Source organism: Lissotriton helveticus, chromosome 12, assembly GCF_964261635.1.
Source record: "Lissotriton helveticus chromosome 12, aLisHel1.1, whole genome shotgun sequence".
Taxonomy (NCBI): Eukaryota; Metazoa; Chordata; class Amphibia; order Caudata; family Salamandridae; genus Lissotriton; species Lissotriton helveticus.
Genome location: NC_136073.1, coordinates 863718288 through 863740922, shown reverse-complemented (window position 1 = coordinate 863740922; position 22635 = coordinate 863718288). Strand labels below are relative to the sequence as shown.

The 22635-nt window shown below is 44.9% G+C and overlaps 1 protein-coding gene across 3 annotated transcripts in view; it reads left to right on the top strand.

Moving 5' to 3' along the window:
- Window positions 1-22635, top strand: part of SSBP4 (single stranded DNA binding protein 4) — a 519633-nt gene that overhangs the window by 161037 nt on the left and 335961 nt on the right. For all 3 annotated transcript variants that reach the window (XM_078670557.1, XM_078670559.1, XM_078670558.1), the window contains exon 4: window positions 16306-16390. In XM_078670557.1, coding sequence (XP_078526683.1) covers window positions 16306-16390 — 85 coding nt within the window. The remainder of the gene's footprint in view (window positions 1-16305; window positions 16391-22635) is intronic.

Here is a 22635-nt window from a genome sequence, read left to right as displayed (position 1 = left end):
TTTAACTACATCAAAGGGAGAAAGGCCAAGTGACCCCTCCATTGACTTGAATCATTATTGATAAGTAGCATAAAATCTCAACACTGACTGCTTATGCCACTGAGTTATATTACTAATGCGCTTATTAGCCAGTTCCCCTCCAACCAATAACTCATTCACTAACCTGCATACTCACCCCCTGTGCTGCATACTCTGAGGGGGGTTGTAGCTTTCTAAAATAAAGATAGTGTCGAAGTACACCTTGAAATGCGGAAATACTGTGCCATCCACGCATGCTAGGTGATAACAGCTTAGAGGTGTGAACTGGAAGTACGCCATGTGCAGTAACTCTTAAAAACTAAAGAAATCAAAAACGATTCTGTAAGTGAGCCAATAACTATAGACCAAAATTCACTTTGGAAATACTGGTGACACTGCTACGGCTACTTTTGCTCTAAAACTAGCCTTAAGGCGTGGTAATTTCATGCCATTCAACTGATAGGGTTTATTGACATGACAACACACTGAAGTTGTCTTCTTCGAAAGCTGTCTTACAACATCCCTTCGAAAGTTGAACATCTTTTTCAGGTTATCTCTCTGAAGTCTTGTGGATAAAAGAGGTCATTCAAAGAAGTTGTCTTTTTTTAATAGAAAAGCTACCCTTAGACCTTCACGGCATACCCTCCATTGGCTGAGAACATGCCCTGTGCTGTCTTCAGAGAGTCCATGGCAGCAGGGAATGGCCTCTGCTTGTAGACAAAAGGACTCTTGCAGCAGATGGAGTGGGGCGGCATGGAAGTCGGGTCAGCCTGTCATGGGAACAAAGACAGAAGAATTGACTTTCTCGCTGACTTCCACCATGACAAATCCCCCTTTCTCACGCTCGCCGATGGCGAGAATGGAGTAGTCTTATATTATTCTGTCAGTCATGAAATTTGAAACACCAGATTTGACTGTACACTTTCTTGAGGTTATAAGGGATACCCCATGCAACACAACGCACTGTCGGTAGAAGGCAGGATCCTCTTTGTACTGGGTGCAATAAGGAATTATTTCACAACTCGGTTTCAGAAAGAAAAACATCTTCTGTATGCGAGTAAAACTGAAAAGGTTATCTGTACCTAGTGCTTCCTATCTTATATTGTGTACAAAAGCTTGGAAGTCGCAATCTTCTCACCCCGGCAGCAAACCAACTTCCATACACACATATTTTCAGCACTGTATCTCTTGGTGGACTCAAGTTAAGATAACTAATAATACTTGTAGAATTTGCCTGTGTAGTGTTGATTGTATGACATGTTTGATTTGTGTTCACTTTTCTCCTTTTTTAATCTTCGTTCTTTTTTGATGCATGTTTGTGTACATATGAGAAATTCTGTAAAAATTAGGTGATACATTTAACATCATTTTTGGCGATGGCTGTGATAACATCAGTGGAGAATATCATTTTCCTAATCTTAAAAACAAATGTGATACTAAGGATTAAATCACTCAAAATGATTATGATTGAACTTGAGAAAGTTAACATGCACAGTGGATACATCTGAGAAAAGGCAGGGTAGGATTGCAATGAAGATCGGCTTTAATTATGGTTTTATGCAGAAGGAGTTGTATTGAAGTCCTGAGGGAGCCCCAAACAAATCATTGTTGAGGCCGAAACATAAATCCTGATGCCCAGATTTCAAGGATGAGCAAGAAGAATGAGGTCTTTGTAGATAAATTCTACACAAATAAAATCTGGTATGGATCTGTCACTCCTGGACCTACATTGGATTTGATTTCTTAGCCAGAGAGTTGATCATGCATTTGATACTGGTACAAATGTAGGTTTTTAATCAAAAAAGGAATGTGTACCACGGATTATGAGTAGTAAAATTAACTGTTTGACTTTACTATCACACCTTGTGCTGTTTTTTATTTTTATGTATTGCGGCCATGTCTTTTTAACTTGTAATCAATGTAATTTTTATGTGAAAGAAAATCGTCTGTCTTTTCCAAATCCAGGTGAGTTTGTTGAACACAAATCTCTAAGTGTTTTGCATCCCTTCAATCCTTTTTCAGTCACAATAAACCTCAGTGTGATTATTACATCCAGGTCCAAAATCTCTAAAAACGAGATGGACTAGTTTGAAGCTAGTTACAATGAATTTGGTAGGTTAGACCCTCACACACCTGCTGGGTACCAGATATCAAGTATTTCCACAGTGAGCCTGCTTCCTTGCAGGTCCTCGCTTGTTATTGAGAACAGTTTGAGCTGGTTGCAGAACCTCTTTGAAATCCATTGTCCTCACTGATGAACAGTCACATGTGCTGAAACAAGCCGCCCCACCATCTACACGCGCCATGGCCCTCAATAGTCCAAGTGCACTGTGTAGTCAAGTGACCTTAGGTTTCAACCTCGTGATGAACCATGGATAGTATCAGCCCTTATCGTCCTCCGCCCTGATCAAAGGCTGGGTATTAGGCTCTCATCAGAAGGTACTCCAAGGCGGCCAACTGAGAACACAGGTGGAATACTCTTGTCTACATCCCTTGCACACTGTGGGAGCCCAAATAATATTGTTGTCCGGGGTCTAGCGTAGTCTTTCACTTCAAAGGACAATGTGCTAACTGCAGAGGGTCTCAGCCAGACATCCTTACACCAACCAGATTGTCTATAAATCGACTTAAGAAGGAATCCTATCTGTGTGTGTCGGCTTCATACCAAAGCTTTTTGTATGAGACTTCTGGGTGAAAGTCCACCCACAATATTAGTACTGAGTACAGGAATGTTGTTTATTTAAAGGAACAATGTTTACCATTAAGTTGCAATTGAGAACTGTTGCTGTAAGCGAATAAGTCTGTAGCAAGGGCACCCCGTCATTCCCGGTTTCAGGAGAATCACTATCTAATTTGGGAGTGTCCTACATAAGTCCAGGAAGGCAAAATCCACTCTAAATTTTTGTGATGTAAAAGGACTATTTAGACTCACTGTATGTACATTTGTGACACTGATCCAGGCTTCCTGGATCTGAGTTGAACATCGTTGATCTAGAAAGTTCCCTATTAGATTAATTGTACCTATTTTTCAAGCCATTGGATATGCTGAAAATCTAACAAGGGTCCGCCCTCTATGGACCAAAGTTGGACTTTCCTAGTCTATTGCCTTTGCCTCATACATTCAAAGATTAGAAATTCCTTCTTTAAAGCAAACCTAAAGTACCAATGAACTTTATCATTCTTAGAAGTCGTGTCCCCTTGTATGAGACTCCTCCACCACACCTGTGGCTTTAAAGGGGTATCCCTCCCGCGAGGCCTGGCGGGTTTCATCAACGAACGTAGAGCATCATTTCATTGTGGAGGGCCTAATCTGATTGGAGACCTCGCGCTCTCCCTCAAAAGTGTCAGAGTGGCATTTTCCCCTGTTTTAACAGGAAAGACAGATGTGATATATTTATTATGATCCTTTTTGTAATCTTTGGAGACTGCTCCCTGGCAGCTGCCTGATGCTCTTCAGATGGACTCCTACTGTTTACTTCCTCTCTTCCCTTAGCAGTAAAAGGCTGTTTTTGGCTAAAGTTTTTCCAAAATCTTATTTTTCAATGGATTTTGTTCCGTCAGGTCTTCGTTATTATTATTTGGGCTTTTATAACGCGCTCTATTACTAAAAAAATAGTATCCTGGCGCGAAGAAGGGGGAAGAAGAGGTAGAGGAAGATCCTATACATGTCCACTGTTTTATGCAGAACGGCTCGCGGTTCGACTCAGTGTCTGGTTTCTGTACACACACAAAAGTGCAAAACCAATTTTCCTATTCTCAAAAGTAAAATTACAGGTTCAGGGTGGTTCCATTTTTACTGCACCAAAGTGTTGGCCCAACTCTCTTTCCCGAGGTGGGACAAAGAGGTCCGGGATTTACTCCTGTTAAGTGTAGGAGTAAATGCCTTTCCAAGGTTGGAAGGGGAGGGACATAGTGCCAAAACTAGCGTGGGGGTGTAGTGGAAAGAGTTTCTCCATAGGTCGGAAAAAGCAAGTGTTCAAGTTTTTGACACCTGCAGTGCATATTTTCTCAAGGAAAAACAAACGCATTCATATTTTCACGTGATTAAATCGTGTCTATGTAGGTTGTCTAGGATTATCCCCGGAGACTTACGGCAGTCGTAGATTTACTGGGGTAACCTGGATAGCTACTGTGAATTCCAAAATGTGTGAAATTTGCGCCCATGCGAGGCCAGAAAACTGTGCCTGCAGATTGCAGATTTACTTAAAAAAAATTAAATCAGACCCTTTGTGTTTCCCATAATCTCTCACAAACAAAAAAACATGAAACCACACTAACGAAGCAGGCAAAAAGTCATCATAGTTTGACAACATGTTTGAGGATAATGTTACTTATGCTGATATCTTCGCGCTATATAAAACTTTATAAATAAATAAGAGTATTTTGTTAACTAGGTCTTCAAATCCTTCAAAATATGGGGCAGTGATTTATTTTTTTGACTAGAGCAATTATCGTACTGGACACCAGGGCAATGTGATTGACATATTTTAAATTCCATCATAAACGTTTAAACCCTATTCTACAATTCCAGCAAAAAGGGTCTGCATATAATACTGGGGGAAGGGATATATAAGGTTTCTTCAAAGAATTTCTCTGTGCTTATCGGAGTGGAATGAATTCCTGCGCAGACTACAGACCCTGGCCTGCCATTCCTGACTGTGGGCCATTTTACCAGTGTTCTTAACACTTTTGACCAATTTTGCCTAGTACGGTGGCCACCATCAACCTATGTAGGCACAAATGTGTACATTGAAGAGAAAGTCCCTTTGGCACTTGGCCAAGCCTTACCCAGTAATGTTTATTCCTTGTTTCTACGGTGAGAATTCCAATGTTCGAGGCATGTGGGCTGCTAAATTCATATCTTAGCATTAGATCGCCGCCTAGTGTTGGGCTCGGATGATTGCACATTGTTGTCCTGGAAGAGTCTTCGAAGTATCCTGAGATAGGTGGCTCCTCCCCTGGACTACAGTGCGCATGGGCATCGGCTCCATCCCCAGATTGTTTTTTTCCGCCATTGGGTTCGGATGTGGTCTCGACGTCTTACTGTCGGAACCAAGTAAATCTATCTTTTACCGGCCAAAAGGCCTCGATTTTCTTGCGTCGGTATTGTCTGCGCTCGGTCTCGAGTCTTCCGTCTCTTGGAGCCGGAATAAGCGGAGTTTTCTTCGCTTTCTAAACTTTGAGGCCTTCTCATCGCGACACGACTGCAAGCCTTTACGGACATGGAGCGGAGCCCGTTTAAATACTGCCCGCTCTGTGGGTCCAAGTACCCACACATCGATCTACACCCCGTGTGTAACAAGTGCCTTTCACCGGACCACGACGACGGCAAGTGCAAGGCCTGTGCACAGTTCCGCTCCAAGAAAACTCTCAAGCTTCGGCGCGCGGTGCGCTTGGAAGCTAGGCAAGCGGCCCCAGATCCGGAGAACATCTTCGGCGACCAGGAAGAAGAGGTCCAGGGTCACCATCTACAAATCTCCCCATCACAGACGGAGGTCGAGGCGGATCCGGGAGACGACGACGGAGTCGCGGGTCAGGTCCTCGAGTACGTCGAAGAGGTAGGAGACGACGATGAAATTTATGGGGCCGCGGCGGATAGCTCAGCGGACGAGCTCTGCCCCGAAGGTTACGAGGATACCGACCGGGACACGGGATCGCCTGTCGGCCTTACCCAGGACCCGTTGCCGCAAGCCACAGCCCCGCCTTCGGGCCCGGCTACGGACTCACTTGCTGGGCACGCAGTTTCGAAACAGAAACTGAAACCATCGGGGTCGTCAACACCTAAAATGGCCGACCCGAAATCGAAACTGAAACCAAAGGACTCGAGTGTCCCTAAGATGGCTGCCGTGCCTGTGAAGAAGTCGGTGCCCGTCACCCCGTCGGCTCCGTCGACCTCCGGTCCGCAGAAGCCGAGGAAGTCTGTCGATTCCGATGCTCCGAAATCGCAACCGACGCCCGAAGAAGGGGCCCCCAAGAAAGATGGTCGGCACGGATCAGCGGCTACGGCGCCGTCCAAGCCCGCCAAGGTCGGCTCCAAAGAGGCTACGCACAAGAAGTCTGCGCCCCGGCCTCAAGATTCGGAGGTGCCGAACACGGTTTCCGCGCCCAAAACGCACAAGGCCCGAGAGGACGTCGGATCCGAGGGACAGCTCAAAGCATCCTTGTCGGCGACGAAACCCACTGGCAGTGTACCGTCCCCCATTGCGGAGTCACTGCAGAGAATCAGGGAGAAAGCCTTTGCTCCATCGGCTCCGATGCCATTACCGCAGCCGCAAAAGGGCGCTCCGGCTAAGCCTTCTGGGAAACTCCTCTTTCTCTTGCCACCTAAGGAGGCGCCGAAAGCGTTTTCGACTAAATCGGCTCCGAAACAGGGTTCCTCGCTGCCTGACCCTCTTCCACGTCGTGTGCTCGAATCGGAAGACGATTCAGAGCATTTCATCGATGCTGCCACCGGCAAGCTGACACTCTATAAACGGAAGATCACTTCTGAGCCGGTGGACCCCTACGTCATCCCAATGAAAAAGAAGAGGGTGCCCCTTGACGCCTCAGGCCTCACGGAACCGATTCAGCCTCCTCCAAGACGGAGCCCTACTCCCTCCCCAGAACACTCTGTGGGTGAGGAATATGATGAGGATGAGCAGTACAATTTCCCTATCGATGAACCTGATGTACAACCAGATTCATACGACGACACTGGTGACCAGAACACCCAAGGTGTGGGCCAAGACCCGCAGACCTTTAATGCACGTGCATCCCCGACTGAGGACTCAGCAGGATTTCATGCACTAATTGAAAGGGCGGCGGCCAATCATGATGTGGACATGCATGCCGACCCGGTTGAGGAAGACTTCCTTTTTGACACCTTTGCCATATCTGAAAGGACAGTAAAGACACTTCCTATGCTGAAAGGTGTTCTCAAACATGCTGGGGACATTTTTAAGGAGCCTACGAGGGCGAGAGTGGTCAACCCTCGCATTGAAAAGAAGTACAGGCCTGCACCTGCGGACCCCGTCTACATCCGGGGACAATTGCCACTGGACTCTCTTGTGGTTGCCAATGCCAGGAAACGTGCCAACTCCCAGACAACGGGTGAAGCTCCTCCCCCGGATAAGGAGTCCAAAGTGCTTGAGGCAGGAGGCAAAAGAGTGGCTGCACAGGCGGCAAACTTTTGGCGCATCGCAAATACACAGGCGCTCCTGGCGCGTTATGATAGGGCGCACTACGACACCCTAGAACAGGTTATACAACACCTGCCCCCACAGTTCCAAGAAGGCACCAAAATGCTTATTGAGGAGGGTAAGCTAATATCAAACGCAGCCATCAAGTGTGCACTTGACGCTGCGGACACAGCTGCTAGGGCTATCAACACTAGCGTTATGCTGAGAAGACAAGCCTGGCTCCGCATCTCAGGGTTTAAGCAGGATATTCAAACAACAATTCTGAATCAGCCAGTCAATCCTGATAGTCTGTTTGGTCCGGATGTTGACACCACCCTAGAGAAAATAAAGAAGGACACGGAAACTGCTAAGTCTATGGGGGCCCTGCAGTCCCAACAGTTTCGTGGCAGCAATTTTCGTCGCTCAGGTGCACGTGGAGTCACCAGAGGACAGATGGGTCAACAATCCCAGTTCTCCAAAGGTGGGGCGCAATCCTCGTTCACTAAACAGAACAAGGGAGGTTATAGGAATAACAGCAACAGAGGTCGCGGCAGAGGAAACAACAGCTCCCGCACCTCTACTCCAAGCAAACAGTGACTTTCTGTCACTGCCCCCCGACCACATAACACCTGTCGGGGGGAGACTGCAGCAGTTCCTGCCCGTCTGGAGAAACATCACCACAGACAGGTGGGTGCGACAACTAGTCCAGTATGGTTATTGCCTAGAGCTGAAATCCACTCCACCCAACATCCCACCGAGGCAAAGGCCTATGTCCGCAGAGCACTTGCACTTATTGCAGCAGGAAGTGGTGGCGATGCTGCAAAAAGGCGCAATCGAGCTCGTGCCGGTGGGGGAGGAAGGCACAGGGGTATATTCCCTGTACTTCCTTATTCCAAAGAAGGACGGTTCTCTCAGGCCCATTCTCGATCTACGTCCCCTCAACCTGTACATACTGTCAGAGCATTTCCATATGCTTACACTACAGCAGATTCTTCCCTTGCTAAACCAGGGAGACTTCTTAGCGACCTTAGATCTCAAGGATGCTTATTTCCACATTCCACTACACCCGTCACACAGGAAATACCTCAGGTTCACTATTCAAGGCAGGCACTACCAGTTCAAAGTCCTACCCTTCGGAGTCACTACGGCCCCGAGGGTGTTCACCAAGTGTCTAGCGACGGTGGCGGCGCACCTCAGGAGGCAGAATATCCATGTCTACCCCTACCTAGACGACTGGCTCGTACAAGCCAAGTCAGAGCAACAGTGCGCCGCAGACATGTCGACTACAATTCACCTTCTTCACGATCTGGGTTTCTCCCTAAATTACCCAAAATCGCATCTTCAGCCGGCACATGTCCGGCAGTTCCTGGGTGCTACAATCAACACCCTGACAGCCATGGCTCAGCCAAACCAAGTCAGAATCGACAGCATTCAGTCACTGATCCAACGATTCCGACCAAGACACTCCCTGCCAGCGAGAGTGTTCATGCAGTTGATAGGCATGATGGCCTCCTGCATCTTCATAGTCCCTCACGCACGGTTACATATGCGCCCGCTCCAGGAGTGCTTAGCGAATCAGTGGACACAGGCTCGTGGGCAATTGACAGACCTAGTGTTGGTTACCAGTCGGGCATACGACTCTCTGCATTGGTGGACTCCACACAACCTTTGCAAGGGCCGACTGTTCCACGAGCCCGTGCCGCAGATTGTCCTGACGACGGACGCATCTCTCCAGGGATGGGGAGCTCATGTGCTCAATTACACAGTGCAGGGACTATGGACGACGCAGCAACAGAAGATGCACATCAACTATCTGGAACTGATGGCAATCTTCATGGCGCTCAAGTCCTTCATTGTACATCTGAGCAACAAGGTCGTGCTAGTCCGGACGGACAACATGACCGCGATGTACTACATTCAAAAACAGGGGGGCACCCACTCGCCACAGCTGTCTCATCTGGCTCAGAGCATGTGGAAGTGGGCCATTCAGAGGAACATTTTCCTCATGGCAGAACACCTCCCGGGCAAGGACAATCAGATGGCGGATCTGCTCAGCAGATACAGCCATCAGATGCACGAGTGGGAGATACACCCTTCTGTTCTCCACCCGTACTTCCAGCAGTGGGGTCATCCGGAGATAGACCTGTTCGCAACAAAGGAGAACGCAAAATGCCGACTCTTTGCCGCCAGGTTCCCTCACCCACAGTCGCAGGGGAATGCGATATGGATGAACTGGTCAGGCAAATTTGCATACGCTTTTCCGCCAGCCCCTCTAATACCGCTGGTTGCAAGAAAGCTAAGGCAGCACTCCATGACTCTCATCCTGGTTGCTCCAACGTGGGCACGACAGGCTTGGTACACCACGTTCCTCGAACTCTCAGTGGTGCCGCATCAAAGACTGCGCCTCACGCCCAGTCTTTTGACGCAGAACCATGGAGACATTCAGCATCCAGATCCACAACAGCTCAACCTGGCGATCTGGCTCCTGAAGTCCTAGAGTTTGGATACCTTAACCTACCTCCAGAATGCATGAGTATCATCAAGGAGGCGAGGAAACCAACTACTAGAGCATGCTATGCTGCTAAGTGGAAGCGTTTTGTCATCTACTGTACGTCCAATGACATCAACCCACTAGATGCATCTATACCCAACATCATCTGCTATCTGTTACATCTCTACAAGTGCAATCTGGCGTACACTTCCATTAGGATACATCTCTCAGCCATAGCGGCTTATCTTCAGAACAGGCAGCACCTCTCTGTCTTCAGAGTGCCCGCCATTAAAGCCTTCCTTGAAGGTCTGAAGAGAGTCATTCCCCCAAGAACACCACCAGCTCCGGTGTGGAACCTCAACGTCGTTCTCACCAGACTGATGGGGCCACCATTTGAGCCACTGCACTCGTGTGAGCTCCAATTCCTTACGTGGAAAGTGGCCTTTCTAATAGCTATTACGTCTCTGAGGCGTGTCAGTGAGCTGCAAGCGCTCACCATACAAGAGCCGTTCATTCAAATTCACCCAAATAGGGTAGTGCTACGCACTAACCCTAAATTCCTTCCTAAGGTGGTGTCACAGTTTCATCTTAACCAAACTATTGACTTACCAGCATTCTTTCAAAACCCGCAAACGGTGGCGGAAAGAATGCTCCATACCTTAGATGTACGGAGGGCGTTGATGTACTACATAGACAGAACACAACCCTTTAGAAAGACAAAACAACTCTTTGTTGCCTTCGCACCACAACACAAAGGCAACCCAATTTCCAAAGCAGGGATAGCCAGGTGGATTGTTAAGTGCATCCAGATATGTTATCAAAAAGCCAAGCGCACTTTAACAATACCCCCCAGAGCGCACTCCACACGCAAACTGGGGGCATCCATGGCTTTCCTAGGGAACATTCCTTTAGAGGATATTTGCAGAGCAGCCACGTGGGTCACACCACATACCTTCACAAAACACTACTGTGTTGATGTGCACTCCAAGCAGCAAGCAGCTGTAGGACAGGCTGTTCTCAAGACACTTTTTCAGGTTTCTGCAGCTGGCACGGGCAACCGCCGCTGATGGAGGGACTGCTATGTATTCTATGCTAAGATATGAATTTAGCAGCCCACATGCCTCGAACTGAATATGCTACTTACCAGTATGCATCTGTTCTTGGCATGTAGGGCTGCTAACATTCATATCGCCCGCCCTCCTCCCCGGTGCCTGTCGCAGCTGCAGATATACTATTGTATTTATTCATTAGCATGGACATCCTTTACACTTTCACTCCATCTTCTGCCACAATGGCGAAAAACAATCTGGGGATGGAGCCGATGCCCATGCGCACTGTAGTCCAGGGGAGGAGCCACCTATCTCAGGATACTTCGAAGACTCTTCCAGGACAACAATGTGCAATCATCCGAGCCCAACACTAGGCGGCGATCTAATGCTAAGATATGAATGTTAGCAGCCCTACATGCCAAGAACAGATGCATACTGGTAAGTAGCATATTCAATTCTATTCACAGATTTCTTCAACGGGCAATGTGGATTTTGTGTTGAGGATTTTAACCCGGGAGGTTACTGCGAAGAACATTTGCAGGCTCTGGCCAACCTGTCCACTAGCAGGGACGCCTAATTAAAGTGAAGTGGTTCTGCGATTTCCCATATTCGGTTACCTCAGTGCTTCCTCTGGGCAGCTGCAGAAGGCTCAAATACTTCAATAGGAAATTAAACACTTATTTTATTAGAAAAGTGAACCTCAGGGACTCAATTGTTTATTGTCGCAGCTTAGTATTCCGTCATCGCTACTTCTGGACAGTATTGAAGTAGAATTTCTGATTCTGCTCATCCTTTCATAAAAGTAGAGCGGGAGCAGACCCAGGTAGAATAATTTTGTTCCCTCCAATAGATTATGGCAGTGGTGGAAGAGTGCTGTTCATATCCACTGGCCCTTGGACTCTTCCCAAGACAAGGTTCTGCTCCCTTTGATCAACCTTCGAAATTGATGCAGAGAGCTTCATAAGTAGACTGAGGTGGCTTTATGCTACTGTAGCATAACTGGACTGTCCTAATCTTTTGTTCAGGTTGCCAGTCCGCTGCTGGCTCCATTATTAAAAGCAGAATTATTTTTATTAGACTCTATGCCGGAAATGACCAATTGTGGGTCCCTGGTACTGGGTTGGTGTCATCTTTGGTCACAGTGGAAGAGGTGTGGCGCCGCGGCCAGGGCGACTGACGCTGGAATCTGGAGACCACGGTTCGATCCCCGGCTCCGGCGGCAGGTCAGCCCAGCACCATGTGACTCTGGGCAATAGCTCGCTTAATCTTCCCGACGGCCCCCCAGCGCCTAGAGATCCTTACGGGTGATTGTGCGCTTTACAAATGTGGACTTTACTTTACTATCTTTCAGGAGCTCCTAAATGGCTAAATTTACATACGGGAAGTTACAAAGCAGGTAATATGGAAACTGGCATGGATCTGGCTTTGTGGACCATACATAGAAAAATAACCCCAAAATCCCTATTATGGTTGTGGCCCAGTACTGTGTCCAGCTAATGCGAGGGTCACAATATACCTCAAATGAGGGCGCTGTGCCTGTGCACAGGCTTGGCAGGTAATCCACAGATGCATACAATGGTGCCAGGTAAGAAATGGAGGTGACCTCTCACAAGATTTTAATGCACTTGGGCCCTTATGTATCAACACATTTTGCCATAAGTAAAGATAGGTTAATCCCTTTGATCCATCAAGCCATTGGTCATTATCAGTCCTACGGGTAACTTTTTGCGGACGTCCATTACTCTTCAAAGTCATCCTGTCATCACAGCATTATATTCAGTCCAGCAAAAAATATATTCTAAATTTGAAATTCGTATTTTTGCTTCAAGCCATAGTTTCTTGGTGCTGGTGAATTAAGCCAGCTAATTGCACCTTAAAGGCATTCTGCCGGCCAGCATGGACCAACCATGTGCAAATCCGACTCTTCCGACTCCACTTGGGACAGTCCATCCAAAACCATCCAAGGCCTTGTAGATGGAATCCAGTGGGACAGCAATCCTGGGACTCACGTCTTACCCCACCCCTCAAACATGGCGTTTACTCACTGAAAAATCAAACCATTGACAGGTGGTTGAATGCTTCAATTGATCTCAGCCTTTGGTGATCACGTGGTTCATATAGCTACACTGTTTATCTGTGCAGTTCCTTAAAACATAGATTTATCTTGCTGCATGCACAGATCCGCCCTTCATGATTTACACATTTAACAGTAAAAAAAAGTGAGTTGCCCGGAGGCTCCTGGTGGGCCCTGCGGGTTTCTTCTGGAGCTTGGCAGGGTGCAGACAGCAGCAGGATGTTGTGGCTGCTGGGAGCAGCCTCTCTGGCCTGCCAGAGGATGCTGGAGCTGATGTCAAGTTCTTGGAATTTCCACTTCAGATGCAGATGTTCTTGGCAACGGTTGCCAGGGGAAACAGTGTCCAATGGAATTCACTGTCCTCGTCGGTTAACTCAGGGGAGACCACGCTGCCGTCCGCAGTGGGAGAGATGCGCAGGGCTTGGCGATTAATGGTGATGTGAAACTTATGACACAAAGTTTGCACTGGCTTACAAAAAAAACAAATCAACAACTTGTTCTGCACTTAGTTTGCTTCTTGCATTCTAGCAAATGGAGCAGACCCCACTCCATATCACATAAATATTTTTGCACCAAGGTAAGAATGTGGAACTCTAGCAAAAATAGTTTTAAAACATCTATATGTTGTAAGCCATTTCACGTTTTTAACGAAGTCTCACGAATAACCGGAGCCTACTGAGTTAGCAGTTCTTTTTTTACGTATATGACAAGAAATGATTCAATCGTGCTTTACCTAAAATCTAACCCCATCTTCTATATCAAAGATTGAAAATTGCGTTTGCTTCATTTTGTGTTGCATAAACGTATAAAACAATGACGCATATATCTTCTGTTCTGTTCACATACTGTTTTGGTCTAATCAGCAAATATGTTTCAACACAGATTTGCTCAGTTTCCATTTCCTTGGCGCAAAACTTGACATAATGTGTCATCTGGCCAGCAGTAGCTAAGTTACCGGTAAACAGGACCCCAAAAGAGTCTGCCTGGCGTTGTTCTTGATGGGGTATCCCCCCTGTGTCCATAGTGAGAGGTTAGTGGTAGAGATTTATTATTCAAGGGTACGGAATGTATGTACCCAAGAGGTGAAGTCTATCAACTCCCTTATACCTTGTCCTTTGGCCCCCCTTACACACACCTCGCCCACATGTGCGAGTGGACAGTAATTGTGTTGATTTAGGGGTCCCTTGTACGTACAGTTGTGTGACTTAAAATGGTGGTTGTCTATTTGCCCGTGCAAATGATGGGGCAAGTTGTTCCTTGCATGGCCCCCCATTACCTGCTCCTCCACCTTTTCTTCCTGTTCAGCTACTTGTAGGAACCCCAGTTTATGTTGTGAGCAGAATAATATTTAACTAAATTCAGGAAACTGTTAGACAACCAATTGTTCACTGCTACCGTCTAGCTGCAGGCTAGGATCCTTCATTGTCGATTTAGCTCTAGGACGCCTCTTTTTCAGTTAATAATGTGCTCTATTCATTTTTAAGCATTCATTCAATCCCAGAACAGGATGACAAGCTAGAGTTGGCCTGCCAATATCAGGGTAAGCTCCATATAGGGAGTTGTTTTTCTCCTGTCTAATGTGGGCTGGAATACACATCTCCAACTCTTCACTGTAGGACAAAACGGCTTTGTTGACCTTTAAATTGATTGTTTGGTGCTTGACGCTTGCATTTTGAAAGCGAAGGAGTAACATCATCTCAGACTAGGACAAAGCCTGAAGTTCTGCGTAAGGCCGTGCTGCTACGGTGTTGCATGTTGACTGGACAAGTCCTACGAGGAATAGCTCTGCCATCCAAAGGAAGACAGAGAAACAGTTCCAGCTCCTTGAAGCACTCCAGAGAAAATTCACAGAAGACAATGGAGAACAGTACATATGACGATAGAGGGTAGACAAAGCAATCCTTGGGAGCAGAAGCTCTGTATAGCTGGCAAACTCAACCGTAAACTTTTTATGAAAATGGCACCCCCACCTTTTTCACTCCCTCCGCTTTCGCGCTGGCTCCCATCTAGCGTAGCGTGGCCACGTCATCCTCAAGTCTTAGTTTATGAAGAGTGCAACTAAGCCACCGAGCTCTCTCCTCTGACCCAGCCGGCCTGGACCCAGAAATTATGAACCTGGATCACCAGGTCCATCGTGGAAACGTGCAGTCCATCCAGGCAGAGATAAAAAAAATCCTCAAGTGATCGATGAAGAACTGTTCATCTCTGGTGAACGATATCATCGTGGCCCGAGATGAACAATTCTAAGGTTTTAGACTCTCCATGTATAGTGAGGAAACACCCAGTCCTGCCCCAGCATCAACCTGTTGAAATTTCCAAATTACAGAACAGCACCTGAGCCACTTTGTGGATAGCAGAGAATGTACCATGTGTAAAAGTTAGAGTTAACCATATTTCTTTCCGCAATTCTTCTAAATTTGTTTCGGTGCTGTCACCTAGTGTATGCCTGGAAATGTTTAATGTCTGTAAAACTACCAGGACATTCCTATTTAATGTCTTCTGCTTCATCTGGCTTCACCTTCCTACAGCCTCCCTGGTGCTAATCCCTGACGGCTCCACCAAGCTACCAATGAAAGACATGTTGGCTTATGAGGCCCAAAATTGTTACTCAGGCCACGTGCCAGCATCTGGATCTGTAGGGAACAATTGCAGTCTTTACTGTGGTGAACCTAGCAGGTCCCTACCACCTGAACAATCCATTGCAAAGCCGATAGAGGCACAATCGATGTATCTGTTTACATTTTTGGAATCGGAACCATGCACAAATGGGGTAGGAGGGGAGTTATGGGTCAGTCTAGGAAACCGTGGGGAAACAGGGACCATCAGGAGTATTTTCTACTATTTTCTCTTCTCTCGTGTGTACCCCTGTGGAACTCTCCCAACTTTGCATTTTTCCTTCAATTTACTAGGCACCTGTTTAGTAGTGGAAAAGCTTGCACACTTTAAATGTATATGTAAAATGTATATTATTACGTGGTGTGTAAGAATCAAAAATGAGGTGAAATACAATAGTAAGTAAACATTTTAAAAAACGTAGTTCCATAGGTGGCAACTTTTTATGTGTGGCTGGAGGAACATTCGTCTAGTACTTTGCAATTCATATATTTCCCTTCTAAATTCACATAGTTTATGACTCTGAAACTGCAAGTATCGATCTCCGGAAGCAAATCTGGATGTGTGCCGCAGAACCCAATGTCTGATTGCCTATATCATAAGCTAGTAGTCCACCTCAAAATATAAGAAGAATTCTTGAATCTCGTGTTACAGGTCAGAGTATGCAAAGCCCACTTATTCCAGCTATGCCTTTTAAGAATAGCCATGGCTATCCAACAAAACCACTCTGTAACCCTGGTATGGACTCTACATCAACTGAAATATTTCACTGTATTATTTTAGTTAATCTTGTGTGTTTGCACAGCTCTCCAATGTTGAATTGGCCCAATTGCAAAATGAAAACCTTGAAGTACATGAGGAAATAACTAAAATGAACTCTTGTTTTGCTTTCTTTTCTCAAAGTGTGTTTTGGGATCTCTACTGTGCAGCCCCCGACAGACGGGAGACGTGTGAGCACTCGAGTGAAGCCAAGGCCTTCCATGACTACGTAAGTACTCATTCCCTTATCACTTGGAAATGTTTTCACTGGCCAGGAGATGGCAGTCTACAGGTGTTTGATTTTGATTGGCCTAGAGGTTGTCCCGCTGAGGGCGCTTCTACAGCCAGGCTTGCCATTTTCTTTTTTTTTGCTTGAGGTCTTCTTCAGGCTATAACTGGAAATAAATGTCCGCCATGTGTTGTTGGAACGCTTTTACAGACTGATAAACAAAATTGTAATCCAGCTGGAGACCTGTAAGTTTGTCCTCTGCTGTCCCTACCTTGCTCGCGGTTTATGGTTTTTATGAAGCCCCGTGGAGGCTTGAGGAGCAGCTGGAAAGGCTTTAGAGAAAGCTGCTGGTGCCAGGGAGAGCATGTTTCACTCTGTTATTATGCTTGGCTGTGGCATGCGCACTATATAATCCGGGGCTAATGTACTCCGGCGGCGATGGAGGAGTTTTGCATTTAATTGGCGCATTTTGGTGGCAAAGGCCTCGTTTAGTGTTTCGGCTGCGGTAAGAGGGCCCCGCTGGAGGTACGTCCGGAGGGGGTCACTGCCCGCCACTCATGCTTCTGTGCTGTGGATGTCGGCCAGTGTTGACATACATTGTTGGAACACGATTGAATGAGCTGAAGAATAAGTAATAATCCCTTACTCGCTTTTAGAGATTTTAAATAGAATTAAGGATACTATCCCATCACAAGTTGAAGAGCAATTTCTTTCTCAAAATAATAAGATGCAAAAATGTTTTACTATATTCCACCTGAAAGAGAAAGCTGGAGGCAAACTATTCATTTCTCTTCCATATGATTCGTCACAACTGGTTTTATTCTGTTTCATATGAGTGGCAGAACTTTTGTTCTCTTCTGAATCATTTACAAAACATGTTTATCATCTTCCAAGTGATTGACAAAACTGTCTTGTCTCTTCCACGTGATTTGCAAAGTTTTTTAATTCTGTTTTCATTTAGTGTCAAGGGGCTTAGTATTGTCTTCAAATGAGCAATAGGTCTGTTTTAGTTTCTCCTAAATGCGTGGTGCTGAAGCTGTATTTATTCCTTTCATATAGGGGACAAAACTGATTTATTTTGCTTTATGGCAGTGGCAAAGTTATCATCGCTTCTCTTCCATAAGGGAGAAAGCTTTCTTATTCTCTCACAAACGAGTTATAAAATATTTACACTCTCCTGACTGTTAGCGACAGAAACATTTTATTCTCTTCTGCATGAGTGATAAATATGTTTTAGATTTTCCAAAAAGCGTGCTGGTGATGGTTTATCTTGTTCTCGGTGATTGGTTTTAATTTATGTGGCTGACAAAGTTGCATATTATTGTCATCCATAAGCGATAATGCTGTTCCGTTTTCCCTTTTACTATATAAAGTGGTTTAATTTTCCTTCATGTGACTGAAAATGTTTTGTTGTGTTCTCGTCTAAGTGATCTGCGTGGCAACGATGGTTTGTGGGAGAAATGTATTCTTTCAAAATGGACATGAATGAGAGTGTGGTTTATAAGATGTTTATTTGTGAATGTGTACATATTACATACATGTATGTGCTCTTCCTCTCGGTGAACTGTAATCTGTTCTGATTAAAGCACAACACTTGCCACTTGTGGAACAATTTAGACAAGTTAATATAAACATGGCCTTTCACAGATTTTTTGACAGTTCAAAGTGGTGTTTGTAATAAAAGTGGAAATGTGAAACGAGTGTCTCCTCCAGCAATGCAAGGCTGTCCTTTATTTCACCCTGACACAACAACGTCATATTTTGGTTATTTTGAAAATCTAGGGGCTGTCACCATTTTCCCCCAAATCAAATACAGAACTGGATCCACTCGTGAAATTGATTCACGTTTAGAGATTTTAGATTCCTTCTGTGCCCCAGAGGTGAAACAATCCAAGTTACAGATCCAAATGCTCATTTGATAAATGATATTTTAATGGGTAAAAAGTGGTGCGATGGATGACTGCTGCGCAATGTATATGTCACAGAAACAAACGTCGGTCAGTCTGAAATGTTTTTAGTTTATACTCCAATAGCCGAAATGTCCAGCGTAGGTCCACTCTTTCAGTCTGACCACATACAGTGACTCCAAGTAGAACTCATTTCCGAGTGTCCTGAAAATCAGGCGTGGAACTGGCACGCCTACACCTACGTTGGAAATATTTATTTTGTTCATGCCTGAGAGACTTAAAAGGTTGTTATGATTCACCCAATTGGCCATGGATAGGGTTCATGCTCCCTGGTTAAGAGGAGTATGACCTTGGATGGTGCAGGGAGGGTGCTCTTTGACCTCTAGCTCAATCCCTCTGTCTAGTGATCACTCCGCCCCAGCTCGCAATCTACCTGATGGGGGCCTTGTCGATAAAGGGATTTGGGTCACTCATAAACATGAAAAGGCATGAGTCAAGAGACCCTTCTTCAAGAGATGTGCCTTTCAGTATGAATGAAAGGAAGGTTTGCTGACCAATAACGCGAAAATCCTAGAATAACTCCAGCATGATAGGTTTTGCTAAGAGGCCATACATGCAGGTATGCAATGGCAGACCATGCCCAGTCTTGTTAAGATTTTGTCTGAATCTCTGAGATAATTACCCATGGATTACCAATGCAAGCCCCTGCTTTGATGCCGGTGGCCCTGTATCTGAAAAAGTGGGTAAATGAAGACCAAAACAGTCTTCGATCCGCCAAATGTAGGCTGACCAGATGACTCCAGCCCACCTGGATAACGTGCTCTTAGTCATGGGCTTTCACTGAACGGAGCAGTGCATCGTGGAACTTGTAGTCTCAGTTCACTTTCATTGAATTACACACCTGAAAACCATGGTGTGAGGAACGCCCAGGTAAAGGTAGTTTTCTGCCGGCATAGATGCTCTGGTCACCCAATGAAAACTATAGAAAATGCCAACCTAAATAAAAATAAAGTTGAAAAGATGATTGATGAGAAGTGTTTCTTTCTCCCTGGTTCTGCTGAGTTTGCTGCTTAACACAGAAATACTCAAACTCATAGCAAGGACAGTACAATTAATACATGTAAATTTAATCATGTACATCAAGTGCTCAAAATGAAGGATGATTGAAGTGTGAAACAAAAGTGTGAGTTAATTGTTTTATTTACCTCCCTTTGTTGAAATGCTTGCCCCCACCCAATGGTAAACTTGTACAAAGTATGTCCTTTCTTTAATTAAAAATGTCCTCAACTTTAATCCTGGATTGCTTAGTGTGTAAATAACAGTCTAACCCAGGTGCACTTAAGTAATACAACAATATCCTGCATTATAATAAATATTAAGAATCTACTGTCTGGTTCGCTCTTTCCTTACTCTCAAAACAAAAATTCTTTTGTAGTAATAGAAGAAAAATCTCAGAATTACTCTTAAGTTCATTCTGCTGTTAAATGTTCTTTTGTTTGGTATCGTGTGATTAGGATCTAGGCCAGGTGCATTAGGAAATGAGGTATTGTGTGGAAAGATCTCAATACAGGAGCAGTCTGACTCCACATGGGTTCCCTTGCTCCAGTCTTTATGAGGGTGCTTTTGATGTATTGAAAGTGAGGGGTGGATTTTTGGCTAAGAAACAATTCCTCATGAAGAATGTTATGGACCTGAATGAAAGATCGATTGGTTGGTTAAGCAGAATTGATGCTCAAAGAATGATGGGTGCCTGTCTGCACAGCATCATATTTCTATGTTTTTTAAAGAAGATTGTGTAGATATTTATTGTATTTGTGACATAGAAGTGTCCAGCAGTATTCAAGCATTTTAATTGTTGGGTAATCTTTAAAAATGTTCATCATAATTTTTATTTCGGAAAACACATTTCTAGTTCTTTGTATAAGCTCATGAAACTTCAACTCCAGACCAAGAGAAAAGCAACAAGAAAAACGTTATCCTTTTGTAAGGTGTAAACTGATGTTCATGTTACGAATTCTTTCAATTTAAATCATCGTAATTAAATTCCTTCTACCCACGTTACTTGTTGCACTATGTTAGGGAACCTTGAGATGGATCGGAGATCATTTGTGTATTTACCTCAAATTGTAATAAATCGAAACATTGTACAATGAAGTATATGATTTCGGTTATAGATCTTTAAATGCCTTGATGGACTGCCATGATGGTGGTTCCTTTTGAGATATAGAAATCACAGCTGAGCCAGCACACCAGTCAGGGACCCGTGTCACTCCTCAAGGGTTACACGCTTCGGGAGCACTCTTCTGAATGACTGGACAATTGATTTTAGAAGTGACGACCTTGCGCCTCCATGTTTTTTGTGCACAAAAAAATTGGGAGTACTAGATATTTGTAGACCTTGTGATAATATACATATCCTTGCTACATTCTTGACTACCCCTGATGAAGTCTGCTGTCACATCTGCTGCATAGTCGAAACACGTGTTGGCAGGGCAAAGATTGAAAGACGCTTGCCGGAGAAAGAAATGAAGGCTCTTGGGGGAAATTTCACTATGGAACTCAATGTTGACTTATTGGAGAGTGCTCAAAGCTTTTCTTATGAAAAGGTACAGAGATCACAGCTGAGCTAGCAGTGATCCTTAAATCAGGCAGTTGATAGTGTGTCACAGTGGTGTACCTAATGTTAGAGTCACCAGACATCACAGATTTGCTGGGACACTACCATTTTTTCCACCGTGTGTCCCGGCAGATTTCAGAAAATGTCGACTTTTTCCCGGTTTTAGGAAAGGGTCGACTGAAAATGGTGGGAGACGCGTTTTTATGTGTTACAAAGCAGGGCTACTTGGCAAATGTTATAAGAAAACAATTTAATTAACTGGTACCATACTGGGTTTCGAAATTACAGTTTATGTATTTTCTTATTCTGTATTTCTGTTGATGAGTGCTCTCCTTCTGTGGCGCTTGGATAATGTGAAATCGTAGTCCTACTTTTGTGAAATGTCCCGGTTTAAGATTTTTTATCTAATGTCCTTGTCCACCCTGATGTATCGTACGTCGTCCACCAAACTTTTTCCCTCTGGCCTGTGCTTAGAATGGAAAAATAGAAGTGCTGGTACGCCTCTCTTTAGAAGTGCCGGTACTCTCCCTCTCAAAATAAAAAAGTACTGGACAGTACCGGCCTAGTTAAAGCACTACCTCTGACCCTCAGTCAGCCGATGTGACGCTATCTGTGCTTGGTTGGCATATGTGCGTGAATAATTTTTAGAGGTGAATGCTCAAATAATGACTCCAACGAGCAACATGTGGATTTACAGTTATGCCCTATATGAAAAATAGTCTGTGAAATAAGAGACAGATTTTAGGACATTGTAAAGTTTGTTAAATTTCCCTATTTCCCTTTGCCTTCGATCACTTGCGCAAAGATTTTCAGCGTGATTTGCGATCATTTTTACCACTTTGTGAGATAATTTTCACTCTAATCAGTCCCTGCTTGGTTGGGAATTGTGTGGAGACCTTTTCAAACGAAATGTACCCTTTTTCACAGCTTTCATCTGCATAATGACAAATGTAGGCAGACGTTTTCCCTGCAAATTTAGCTTTTTCGAGAATTGTCTCAAAAGTCTCTATTTCCGCAAGTTTTGGCAAGCATGAATTGTTTCAGATTCCTAAGTTTCGCAAAACATTTCTGGCACATTGTGAAGGCTGTAGGGCACAAGTGGTATACCTAAAAAAGTAAGTAGGGGGACTAACCTAGTTAATCAGTATGCAGGTGACATCACGGGCGCGTGACATCACAGGAAGTGGCATCATAAGAAGTGACATCAGATCTTAAGCCCACACATATATGTTTAACATGTATCATTAGTATATTAGAGCACATTCCCAGTATACAGGGTAACCCTCCTGATGTAGGCAGAAGATTCACATTTTTGTAAGCTACACATAAAACAATGTTGCCTTTTGTCTGGGCAAACTTCCTCTACCCATAGTGTTTTACAAGAAAAAATTGTGATATTTAAATTATAACAAGACCGCCGGGGGGGGGGGGGGGGGGGAGCAAGCACTATCGAAATGCTATTTATTTTGTGTAAATACTGGGAAAGACCAACACATCTGACATTCTACAGCACATGCATATATATCTCCTAAACAGAGCCTGAACTAAGTGAAAAGCTGCCTCTCTTAAGTATGTGTGAAGTACTAACAAAAGTGTGAGCCTTTGTTTCCCTTGTGCTGCATTTGCATCAGGTGTGAGGCCTTTGTGTTGGGCCCAGCAGGAGTCTGAGCTAAGAGAGCCCCCTCCCGCCTGCACATAGTTGCGATCAGCAGACAACAAGG